This window comes from Astatotilapia calliptera, chromosome 8, assembly GCF_964374335.1.
Source record: "Astatotilapia calliptera chromosome 8, fAstCal68.1, whole genome shotgun sequence".
In the NCBI taxonomy this organism is placed as follows: domain Eukaryota; kingdom Metazoa; phylum Chordata; class Actinopteri; order Cichliformes; family Cichlidae; genus Astatotilapia; species Astatotilapia calliptera.
Window position 1 is genome coordinate 25712309 of NC_137429.1, and position 12330 is coordinate 25724638.

General features: G+C 41.3%; 1 protein-coding gene across 2 annotated transcripts in view; it reads right to left on the minus strand.

The window, feature by feature from the left end:
* The window catches only part of abcc3 (ATP-binding cassette, sub-family C (CFTR/MRP), member 3), a 57989-nt gene that overhangs the window by 6747 nt on the left and 38912 nt on the right, over window positions 1-12330 (minus strand). The window contains exons 12-23 of one of the 2 annotated variants that reach the window (XM_026177372.2): window positions 12057-12260; window positions 10883-11029; window positions 10703-10790; window positions 10461-10527; window positions 10255-10381; window positions 8814-8990; window positions 8423-8590; window positions 6394-6577; window positions 6191-6299; window positions 5787-5943; window positions 5411-5618; window positions 3520-3833 (exon numbers count right to left, since the gene is read on the minus strand). In XM_026177372.2, the coding sequence (XP_026033157.1) occupies window positions 3520-3833; window positions 5411-5618; window positions 5787-5943; window positions 6191-6299; window positions 6394-6577; window positions 8423-8590; window positions 8814-8990; window positions 10255-10381; window positions 10461-10527; window positions 10703-10790; window positions 10883-11029; window positions 12057-12260 (1950 nt within the window). Of the gene's footprint in view, window positions 1-3519; window positions 3834-4625; window positions 4937-5410; window positions 5619-5786; window positions 5944-6190; window positions 6300-6393; window positions 6578-8422; window positions 8591-8813; window positions 8991-10254; window positions 10382-10460; window positions 10528-10702; window positions 10791-10882; window positions 11030-12056; window positions 12261-12330 lie in introns of both variants that reach the window. The other variant, XM_026177373.2, reaches the window with a different exon arrangement.

Below are 12330 nucleotides of genomic sequence, written 5' to 3' on the forward strand. Positions count from 1 at the left end.
ATTTTATTTATTAAAAAAGAAATAAATCGTATAGACAGTTTTATATGTTCATGATGTGAAATATGACTAGATAATTAACCTACGTTATAGATATTTTTATTAGTTACACAGGAAAAGGTTAGAATATGAGACGTATATACCTCATGTGGTCATGGCACAACATGTGGCTAAATGAGCCCACTTTAATCAGGCTTCCCTTTGACTACAATGGACTGTAGGAAGATTAATGGCTTAATAAACATTTTAGATCATTTTAAAAGAGTTAATGTGTACTTAATAAGATAAAAAAAAAAGACATCTGCAAACATCTGCGGAAAACAAAGATAATGGATGAATGATCACAGGATTCCTTCCATGGTTTAAAAAAAAAAAAAAACGTAGATAACACTCTTTAGGATGTCCGTAAATCATTATCCACACCTATGGTAAATCGAGATGCCACAAGAGTAAATATAGAGGGTTCACCACAAGGTGCAAACCAGCGATCAGTCTCAACATTAAAAAGAATTGGGCACTGGTTTAAATCACAGGTTGAGTTGGAGCCAGGTGAATCTCTCCCCAACCGGTCGCGGCAGATGGCCCCGCCCCTCCCTGAGGTTTCTGGAGGTTTCTGGAGGTTAAAAGGGAGTTTTTCCTTCCCACTGTCGCCAAAGTGCTTGCTCATAGGGGGTCATATGATTGTTGGGTTTTTCTCTGAATGTATTATTGTAGGATCTAACCGTACACTATAAAGCGCCTTGACACGACTGTTGCTGCAATTTCTGTATGAATAAAATTGAATTGGATTGAATTGAATTGAATCATTGTCCTTGAAATGTCTCACGTTTTTGTTGCACTGGCAGAATCGCATGTTATTCTCCATCTACATGCTTCTGTTGGGTCAGATTACTCTGGAAATGTTAGTGTTAATTTCCAATCTTCTGTGGATAATATGCAGTTATATTTTCTGCCGACAGGCTGTGACGTAAACACAGTCTCACATTGCTGGGCTCACTCAGATTCAGCCAAGCATTGAAGTTTAACAGACAACTTTCTTCATCTACTACATCTTCTGTGGCATCAGAGAGCTTAAATTGTGAAAATTGTGTCACTTCCCAGTCACCTCCAGGCTAACTGTATTATCCTGAATCAGGGGTGGGCAATTCCAGGCCTCGAGGGCCAGTGTCCTGCAGGTTTAAGATGTGTCCTTGAGCCAACACAGCTGATTTAAATGGCTAAATGACCTCCTCAACATGTCCTGAACTTCTCCAGAGGCCTGGTAAGGAACTAATCATTTGATTCAGGTGTTTTGACCCAGGGTGACATCTAAAACCTGCAGGATCCTTGAGGCCTGGAGTTGCTCACCCCTGTCCTAAAGCCTTTCAAAATCCTATAAGAAAAACCTGTAGTGAGTTGGCACCTGACAAAAAGAGATTCATACTCATTCATATTCTAGTCACCTAGTTATTGAACAGCTGTTTGAGCCTTCAACTAAATGCCTGCACACTTAACTGAAAGCCAAAGGGCTGACACTGCACAATTTCATCCGATGAGTTAGATAAACCTGTGATATGCAATAGAAAGCCGAGATAACCCTGATACCAGAAAAGTAAAAAGGACACCATGTGTTAAAATTGTTAGTTTGCCCTTTAACTGCATATAGGCAACAAAGTGTTGCTTGAGCACTGAGACAACCACCTTTTCTATGAGTCTTTAAAACTGACGACGTAATCAGCAGAAATTTATTTTGTGAATGTTAGTGTTGATTTGTGAATGTTAGTGTTGATTATATCTCGTAGCATTTAAAACGTATATTAACACAGCAGTGCTGAACACTATAGAGAGATACCACCAACACTAACCACTGCTGCTGACACCAACACCACTAAACAGATTAGAAAGGGCTGCTCTCACGGCAGAAATGTTTGCCCTGTCCTCGGTGAAGTTGCTCATCTTTTGTGCATGTGATTGTTTAAAAAACAGGATGTAAATAAAGAAATGTAGTTCATGCATGAGCTTTTTAATAAGTAATACGAGCTCCCAAACTAGAACCAAATTACACTGGATCCTTCAAGGCTGGGGCCAACACATCTATTGAAATAACCTGACAGCATTGTAGCCAAAATTATATTTTTTTGTGGTGTATATGGGACAACATATATGATGATACAGATATATCTGTATGAGGCCAACAATGACAGTTAATTTAAAGCGCAAAGGCCCAAATATGTTTTGCGAAATGAAAAATAAAATTCCTTAAAAACTGTTCTTTACTGCTTTATGAAACCTCGCAGAGGAACAGATAAGTTTCTTTTTGACACACTGAACGATGTTAAAAGCAGGAAAAACATGCACGGCTCTTTATCCACATCTGATTTTCAGTTAGTAATATTATTTCTGCCCTAAGAGAAGCCCTGCCTCCGTGGATCGACTGTAACGAGTGCTGGGCTGTATACCTTTATATCTGGTACACAGAGACGTTTCTCAAGGCTAACAGGTGTTTTTTTGGGCTACAAAGTTTAGAAGAATAACTTATAAATGTGATGCTTCACTCACAAGCTCGTATGCAGGAGCACTGACGTGAAAACTTTTTGTTATTCGACTTGCTAAAATGACGAAAAGTGGCATCATATCAATTCTTGAATCAGAACTGACAGGAATTTTAGGAATTAAGCCCATTACACGATGAGTGTGTTGCAAAAAGTGACACGAAATTCTGAATTTTTCAGATATGAACTTGTAACATACACACACCGAACCGAACGAGTTCACTGAAAAAACAAACGTGGACGTGAAATGAGCTGGTCCTGATGTTTGTGAAGAAGAAAAGGAAGAAACTTGAGATTCTGGTTTTATCCGATTCTCGTGAGAAGGCAGCGGCGGGGAGAATTTCATGGTTTGATTCCAGAGTTGAAGCTTTCATACATATCTCAGCATGTCAGTGGGGCTATTTTACTATTGTTGGGACAGCATCTGACGACACAGAAATCATTTCACAGAGCTGACTGACTTAGAGACGTACAGCTGTGTCTCTCGCAAAGTACTATTATTTTACCACGTCTATATTCAGTACCAGTGCGCGCTTTGAGATACGAGTGCCAAATGCAGTGACGTGATTGGTCAGATGTGTTCATGCAGTAACTATAACAAGAACAACAACATGATCTACTGTGCAAATACTTGTGTGATAGATATTTCAGGTCATACTGCCCAGCACTAACTGCAATCCAATTCACATTTGTTGATTACAGCAAAAAACAGTTTAACTGACGTTTTGCTGCATTTTAAACCCATAAAACAACTGAAATAACTACGGCTCACACAGTCTTAAACTACAGACTGGCTACTGAGCGACTAAGGCCACAACAATTTATGACTACTGGACTAGACCAAACCACACAGCAACTAAATCTAGACGAGTAACGATCATTGCCTCAACCACATGCAGCTGTTTACTACCACACACACACACGCACACTCAACAGCACTCGCAGACATGCATGTTATATTAATGAGTTAGCAGACTCTTTTCCTATTTACCTGAACCCACCAATAGAACACCATTAACGGGGCTATGACTATGAGGAACATTGGGGTGAGGGCACAGCATATGAGCAGCACATTCAGTGTGTACCAGAAAGTGCGCATCCATATGTCAATATTGTCTGGGATCTGGGAGTCTATAGCATCCACATCTTTGCTGAAGCGGTTTAGTAACCGCCCAGTAGGGGTGCTCTCGAAGAAGCCCTGCGGAGCTCGCAGGACCCCCTGAAGTAAGTTTCGGTGTGTGAGCTTGGCTGCCTGCAGCATACTGTAGGCCCGGCACAGCAGGCAGTTAATCAACAGCAGCGCACCTGCGAGACAGGAGGGGAGGGGGTCAGGTGTGACAACACAATAACGCCTGCATTAAATGGATGAGCAGCCTGTGAGACAGCAACTTTCAGTGTCAGTGCAGGTTTCCCAGAGTCAGTCCTCTACGCCACTTATACACCTCATAAGTGGCATTTTATCATCATATTCTTTCATTTATGCTTCCCTTTTGTGCACATGGTGCTTACTTTTAATATCTAATGGAAAACTACCAGATGTGGAAATTTTAAAAGACTAAATAATTAAAAATTTCATTAACTTCAACAGAGAAATGTGAGATACTGCTATCATTTCACCTAAGAAGGTGAGGTCACACTGGCCTTCGATAAAAATAAAGTTTATTTAGTTGTGTTAACAGTGCTTCACCACTAGAGGGGGGTATAGATCACTAAAAACTGACTGACGTGACTTTGATTTTGTTCACGATATAGTGATGGTGTGAATGTGTTTAGGAGCGTGATCTGTGAGGTGTGTGTGTGCATGTGCATCGCAGCAAGCTGCAGGCAGGACAGGAAGTGTTTTGGCTGTGGAGAAAGAGCAAAGTGAGTTTACAACTGAAAAGGAAAAAATGACAGCAGGAGGTGCTCATCATGGACAACATTGCAGGCTACAGAGGAAACAAGCCAAACCTGACGGTTACAAATTTTGCTGCGGCAAACATGCAAGCAGCATGCCACTTGAGGAAGAGGAAGAGCCCCACATTTTCAAGGAAAAGAAGAACTGAGAGGACACATTTGGCACGCGAGCCACACTGCCACCCGACCCCACCCAAGTACCTGGACAAAGACGTATATGACAGCCAGGGGTACTATGACAACAGCAAAAATGGGTGTGCTGGAAACAATAACTAATATAGTGGAGAGAGAAACGAAGAAGGTGCCCAGGAACATGAGCACAGTGGACGGCAGAGCCTCATCTATCACGTAGATGTCCTTGGAGAAGCGGTTGATGATGCGTCCTATAGGGGTGGTGTCAAAGAAAGACTGGGGCGTGTGGAATTTGTTGGTGAGCAGGTTAAAGTGCAGCTTCTTGGCTGCACCGATGTTCCCCATGGCTAATGTGAAGGAAGCAATCATGATCAGGATACCTGGGATTAGGTTAAACCACAGGAGCAGAAGAAAAATTGATTAGGGGGAGGAACGTTTCACTGTAGAACGAGAAAGCAGCTGTTATAAATAGACATGGGCAGCTTCTGTCCTGAATGTGAGGTAGTCAGGGGAGCAGTTCACCATGAAAGGAGCCGCAGTTAAAGAAAAAAAGGATGTCTCTTGTATACAAGAACAATGCTCAGTGTATTCCAATTAACGATGCTGTAATCAGATTAACTCTCCTTTGGCTCACAGCATCTCTCCAGAGTTTACTGTACAAAAGAGAAGCATTTCAACTGGCTGCAAAGCAAATCTGTTCCGATTATTTCAGTAAAACACAAAGAAAAAGCTGTGAGGGTGGAAGTGGAAGTATAAAGTAGGCATTCAGGTTCAACAATCCGACATGGCAGCTGTTTGCATTTCCGCATAAAATACATGCATTTAAATAAACATTCAGCATCAGCGTGTCTTACCTTGTGCAAACCCCAGTGCCGCGTACACCCCCACCCTCATCTGAACATTTTCCGCGGTGCTATTCGTCACGGCGTCATTGGTCCACTCGCTGAGCCAGATGTTTGTTCCGATGGAGGCAGCGCTCTGACAGCCATACAGGAAGCAGATGACCACTGACAGCAGTGGTCCGACTGCCTTGACGTACTCCAGGTACACCTTTCCTTTCACCTGGGATCAAAACAAAAGATAATTCAGGGGTCGATGTGGTCCAACCAGTGAATACCAGGTTGCTATGTTGCAGTGAACGCTGAGCAGTCGTGGGTCAAAGGTGGAGAACTTTAAAATGAGCAGTTATATATTTGCAGGTTAAAAAGAATTGAAATATGATGCACCGACCTGGCCGGTTTCTGCCGTTTCTGCCTGGATGAGTTTCTCCATCTCGCGCGGTTTCTTCTTGTCTTGCGACTCTGAATGTTTTCGCTGGCTGCAGCCATGTCTCCTTACTGAACGGGACCTGGGGTTCTCTCCGTCTGAGGACATAATGCTCATCTGCCTGTAAAAAGGGGCACAGGGCAATGAGCTCACGCTACTGAACAGGGTCAGGATAACTGGTGGCGATAATGCATTTATTCAACTGCTATTTTGTGCAAAAAGACTCCATATTTTTCAATTTGCTTAATGTTTTAAAAAGCTCATATAATTCTTGAGAAATTCCTGATAAAAAAAAGACAAAGTTTGGAGTTTATGCAACAACCGTTTTATCTCATCCAAGTTTAAATATCCAGTTTTTTTCAATTTACCTTATAAAACTTCTTTTTGCTTCATTGATCATTGGTTCACTGTCCACCATGTCTGTGTGGTTGCTAAGGGCGTCATCGGGGAACAATTCGTCATCTTCAATGATCTCATCTGTGAGAGCAGAACACCAGCATGAGATACTATTGAACCATCAATCCGTTCTGCACCAACATGAGGTGATATGTAAGGGGAGGAAATGCTGTACCGCTGGCCTCATCCTCCTCCATAATATCCTCCAGGGCATAATTTCTGAGGAACTCGGCGAATGCTCCGTTCTGCTTGAGGAGATCCTGATAGGAGCCCATCTCTGACACCCGGCCATCCACCATCACCATTATATTATCCACCTGAGGCAGGAAGCTGATGCCATGTGTCACCAGGATGCGTGTCTGGAGTCAAACACAAGAAACTTCTGTCATGCAATAAACCAGTATGACAATTACCATTTGCATGAACAAGACCAATTAAACTGCCGAAAATGAAAATATTAGACTTAGTGGTTTAATTATTGAGGAAGATCATCCTTTAGCCCAAGGCTATAATCTGGCATATTTACATTTGTTATGTTCATTAATATGTATTGTCCCTCTTTCTAAATAAAACTAAAATTAAATTAAAATTAATATTGTCCATCTGGGAGGGGGAAAAAAGCACGCGATCCCAAGCGCTTATTTTCTGCGTACAGCCTTGTGCAACAATCCCTCGAAAACCACATTTGCAGGAACCGCCGATCTGTCCTGCACATTAGGTTAGAGGAGCTTTAGAGCAAGCTGGATTCCAGATATTCACTTTCATGGTATTTCTATTATTACAAGGTCAGGACTTTGACTTGGCTGTTCCAAAACATTCGATTTCTTTTGTATTTGACCGTTCTGATGAAGAATGACTTGCAAGTTATGTTTGTTTTGTTATGTTATGTATGTTTTGCTGCATGACTCAGGTTTTCCTGAGATTTGGTTCTTGGGAAAAAAAACATCCTGAATTTGCTGAATCTGGGTGATGGGAAGCAGGTCAGGCCAAAAATAAACTTCTCTCAACTTCTAGCAATTTAATCCTAGAAAGCACTGAGGTGACAAAGCCATGTGTGACGATTGAATCTCAGAAGATTATCACAACAACTCATCTTCTGGGAAGCTCAGAGATATGTGTGCATGCACTCATAATTTCCTTTCAACTCTCCTTTTCATACATCCCTGTTTCTTAAATAAATACAGGACGCACACTCACACCTGACAGGAAACACCTGCATTTAATTTCACCAAAAGGCAGAGGTCTCCACACCCTTCCCCTCATTTTTTTTTTAAAAAATATTGAACCGCTGTGTACTTTTTAGGTTCTTGTTCCTACTTTTAAAAGCTACAGCCATTACAATTTAGCTGAATGCACTTTTGGTTCATAGTTCTCTTTAAAGTAACAAAAGAGAGAAGGAAAAAAAAACAACCCAAAAAAAACCTAATGAACCGGCAGAGAACAGTGAGTAGCATCTTACTAATGAGGGAGAAAAAGATACAACTGTACATACTATATTAAATACTGCATTGTACAGTATATAAATAAAGAAAACCTGAAGGCCAGCTGTTAGTCAGGTTCAGTAACTTCTGAATATGACTACTTCCAGCAGAACGCTGCCACACAAAGTTACTCTTTTTACAAACTGGTGTCATAAATATGAAAAATCAGCAGATTGGAAAGTGATCAAACCTCATAAAACTTCCTGTCCAGTAGAAAGATAAGACACAACTTCCTCTTCTGATAAAATTACAGCTCTGCGAGGCTGTCCGTTTCACACTGAACTGCAGAAGTTTATAATGGTAGTCTAAAGCACTTGGGTGGTCAGGAAGAGTAGGAAAGTACTACATAAATACAAGTACATGAAACTGTTCAGACTCTAACGGTCGCATTCCGGCACAGAGCCAGACAACCACCTGATGTCCACCAACAGAAGGCCGGTGGATCGATGCCCAGCTCCTCCAGGCCATGTGTTGGAAGTATCGGCGTGTAAGTTACTGAACGGAGTGTGAGTGTATGCAAATATTAGATAAAACGCTGTGTGTGACTGGGTGAATGACACTTAGTAGTAGTAGACTTCAGCAGTAAAACTGAGCCGAAAGTAGCAGTTCATTTACAACATAATAGGACAAAGATTCATGTCATATTTACTGGTTGTGTTGTTTACAGAGAGCCTTTACATCATCAACTAACCAGGACAGAAGTTGAGTTTAGAGTCTCCTCACCTTGCCCTTCAGAGCCCCTTCTGGGCCGATCAGGTTGTCAAAGATGTGTTTGGACACGTGGGCGTCCACCGCGGACAGCGGATCATCCAACAGATAGACATCAGCATCACTGTACAGAGCTCGAGCCAGGCTCACCCTCTGTCTCTGACCACCAGACAGATTGATGCCCTGCAGGACAAAAACCAAATAAAAAGGCCGAGGCTGAATTTATATCAGAGTTCCTCGAATCAGAAGCCTGATTACATTAGCAACGAGTATCCAATAAATTCAGGAGAGATCTTTGATGAAAGTCATCAACAAGTGCTGAGAGAAAATTGGAAATAAAACAGATGCAGAAAGAGATTAAAAATTAAAATCAAGGAGACTAAACTCGCTCCCTGTGCTTCTGTACCTTCTCTCCTATCTCAGTCATGTCTCCTCCAGGCAGCACCTGCAAGTCTGGGGTTAAGGCGCACGCTTCCAGGACAGAATTGTATTTCTGCTCATTGTACGGGTTCCCGAACAGGATGTTGTCCCGCAGGGTGGCGTTCTGTATCCAGGCCTGCTGAGGTACATAAGCCACTGACCCCTGAGGATAGAGACAGACAACCAGGTTCTTCTCACTTCCTCAAATAGGAAACCTTTTATTATCAGAATAAACCATGCCACATTTTCTAGAAATGATTCCCACTGCAATAGGACTGATGTGCCCTTTTTAAATGTAACGTTAAGCAAAATAATATACACATATATTCTACTCAAGACTAAGCTTTACAGTACTAAGTTATAACTTCCTTTTTGTCTAACTGGATTTTATATTTTATTACTTCCAGAATTGAGCCTAAGTTAAGCTAAGCTAAGAGACTGCTAGCTCTCCTCATTTTTTTCCCCAAAATGTCAAACTCTTATGAACGCTGTCTGCAATATTTTAAAGAATGAATGTACCCATATATTAAATACATGTTTATGTTAATAATGGTCTTAAATGTATTATGTAGACTGTTTTTAATTAACAAAAATGTTTAAAAGATGAGAAATTGAAGCCAAGTCCCATAAACCTGCATCATTTTCAAAGAAAAGCACGGGGCAACCTTATGGAGAAACCTTTAGGGAGCGGCCCTCAGCTCATTTGCTTTGTAATCTTGGTAAAAAGGTTCCTGAAGACTTTATGGGCTGCAGTATATTCTGTGTCCTTTATCTAAAACAGAGCAACTTGTCAGAGCCACTCCTCGTGCTTGACGTCTGGTTTTAAAGCAGCTGCATAGTGTCGTCACGGTGACCGTCCATTTTCCCACCATTACTGTTACTGAACCACAAAGATCAAAGAGCGTCATTAATTTTAGGCACAATGGCTACAGTCGTTTTTTTTCATTCTTCAGTATCTGTGTTGATGTTTACCTGCAACATTTCAGACATAAACTGGAGGTTTATGCAAATATCAACATTCAATAAAATGAAAAACATTTGTAGAAGTTCAGATATTAATGTTCATTCTGCCAGCGATATTCGGGAAATTGAAAATGCTTGTTTTGTCTGTTTTGTTTTGTTTATTTGTCACTTGGCAGTAGTAAATAAACGCATCTTTTCAGAGGACAAATATCTAAAAACGAGTTTATTGAGTTTATCAGAGTTTTTTAGTAAGTAAGTTGCGTCAAAAGGAGCAAAAAAATTTGATGACAACTATTTGATCATTAAACACGAGCCGTTTCATTTTACATCTGGCCAACTGATCCAGCTTTCACACGAAAATATCAAATGGCGAAACTTTACAGGAAGGAAAACTGCAATAACTGGGTCAAAACCACCTGCTGCTTCCCGGTATGTTATTCAAAAAACACTAGGGGAATTCCTACCCGAACAGAAACCTCTCCCTCCACTTTTTCCATGTCACCCAGTAATGCTGAGATCAGGGAAGACTTCCCACAGCCAACATGGCCCACCACAGCCAGCAGGGAGCCCTGGGGCACCATCACGTTAATACTGCAAGCACACAATCAAATATTTTACTAAAACAAATACGGTGAATATAAAAATACGATGTGTGGCTTTCGTAGCATACTTGTGTAGAACAGGAGCGTCGTCTTTGCCCCACGTGAATTTCCCATTGACAACCGTGACTGCAAACTCTGTTGAGCAACAAAATGACACAAGTGAGAAAAAAAATCCAAGTCATCCAAGAACTGGCCAGGCAGGAGTCACTAGGTGAAAAAGAAAACAGTGAACTTGCACTCAAGCATAATGTAATCTAAGTGACTAGACAAAGCAAAGTTTTGACAAGTTAATCCAAGTGTTTAATTTCACCTGTGACTGTGTTGCTCCTGTTTACGGAATCTGGATCCAGCTCATCATGACTCAGGAAATTTTGGACTCGCTTCAATGAGACGCTCGCCTGAGATGTAGAATAAACAGATGCATGCAATGAATTCTGCTAAAGAAAACCCGAAACACGAACACAGCGCAGGACGTGAAAAAGGTTCCCACCTGTACCAGGCTGCTGATGACTTGGGGAAGCATGTTGAGGGGAAACCTAAGGATGTTAAAAAGCGAGATCGACACGAAGGCCGTCTCCGCATCCAGGATGTTTTTTTCATCCACAGTTACATACACGGCAAATGTTGTCAAGGCAACCTGGAAACACATGGGAAAAGCAGACCACTCAGACATCAAGGTTCATCGGTTTAATGCAGAGAGGAGGCAGAGCCGTGATGCCAGACAGTCAGTGACTCAGCAAGGATCTAAATATCAACAGCACCTTTAAGGCTGAAGTGCTCATTTACCCAACTAATAAAACATGCGTCCACAAAATGTGACCTAAAGAAGATAACAATTGCAGGCAGGAGCACATGTGAAAAGAAACGCTGCTCACACACCATATGAAGACTTTTCTCCTTTCTTCTTTGCACAGAAACTTGACCTCAGGGTAAGGCCATGTGTATATATACACGTGCTTCAGTTCAGTTTCCTGTGGTTTTGTTAGTCCGCTGCAGAAAGACGCCTGCTGAGTGGTGAAAGTCAAAGCACTAGAAGCACTCTGGTTCTTCCAATATTGTCTCAAAAATCACACTTTTCTTAATATTTTAGCCTTTCGCAATTGGGACACAAACTTTCTGTGGTGGCTCCAAGTGCACCAGAATACTTAGTCACTGTAGGTTTATCCAGAGCTTTTCAGACTGCTTAACAAACTTTGATGGGAGATGTTTAGACTCATCATAAATCATTCGAGTAAATTATGTGTATGTAAATTAAACTGTAAATGCTAAACAAACAAATGGGGTTAGTGTGATCGTATCTGCAAATAATCTTATTTCAAATATTTTCATATCAAGGCCTAAAACCCCCTAACGAGGAGCTTCCTAATAATAATGCCAACATGTGACATTCTTATACAAGTTGGAAATGAAAGTCATGTTAATGTAAAGCAGCTTCCAACCAGTAAAGTTATTAAAATATGACTTTAAAAACTGACCTAGAAACTGACAAAGCTCTTTGTCAAGGCTTTTATTAACAAACCATAACAGACAAAAAGCTGTGCTGAAACCTATAGTGGTGTCATAATAATAAACTGTCAAATTTGAACAAGTTTTCATCCTGTTTAGATTTACTGTGTAGTCAACTTTACTTCATGAGTTTCTTGAGTTTTTTGGGGGAAGCCTACCAGGAAAGGCGCACTGGTCCAGGCCATGGTGGACAGTGCTCCGAGGTAGGCCGTCTTGCGTAGCACGATAAGCTCCTTTTGCCGAATGGCCAGAACCTTTTCTTTGAAGGAGCTCTCCCACGCGTACAGCTTGAGGACTTTGATGCCGTTCAGGATCTCGTTCATCAGCTTGATACGAGCATCTTTGTGCTGCATCTGCTCCACCTGACGATGATGGTGAGACCAGCTGTTTTTACTTGTGAATTTTGATACTTAAAACACAAAGGGGACTTAT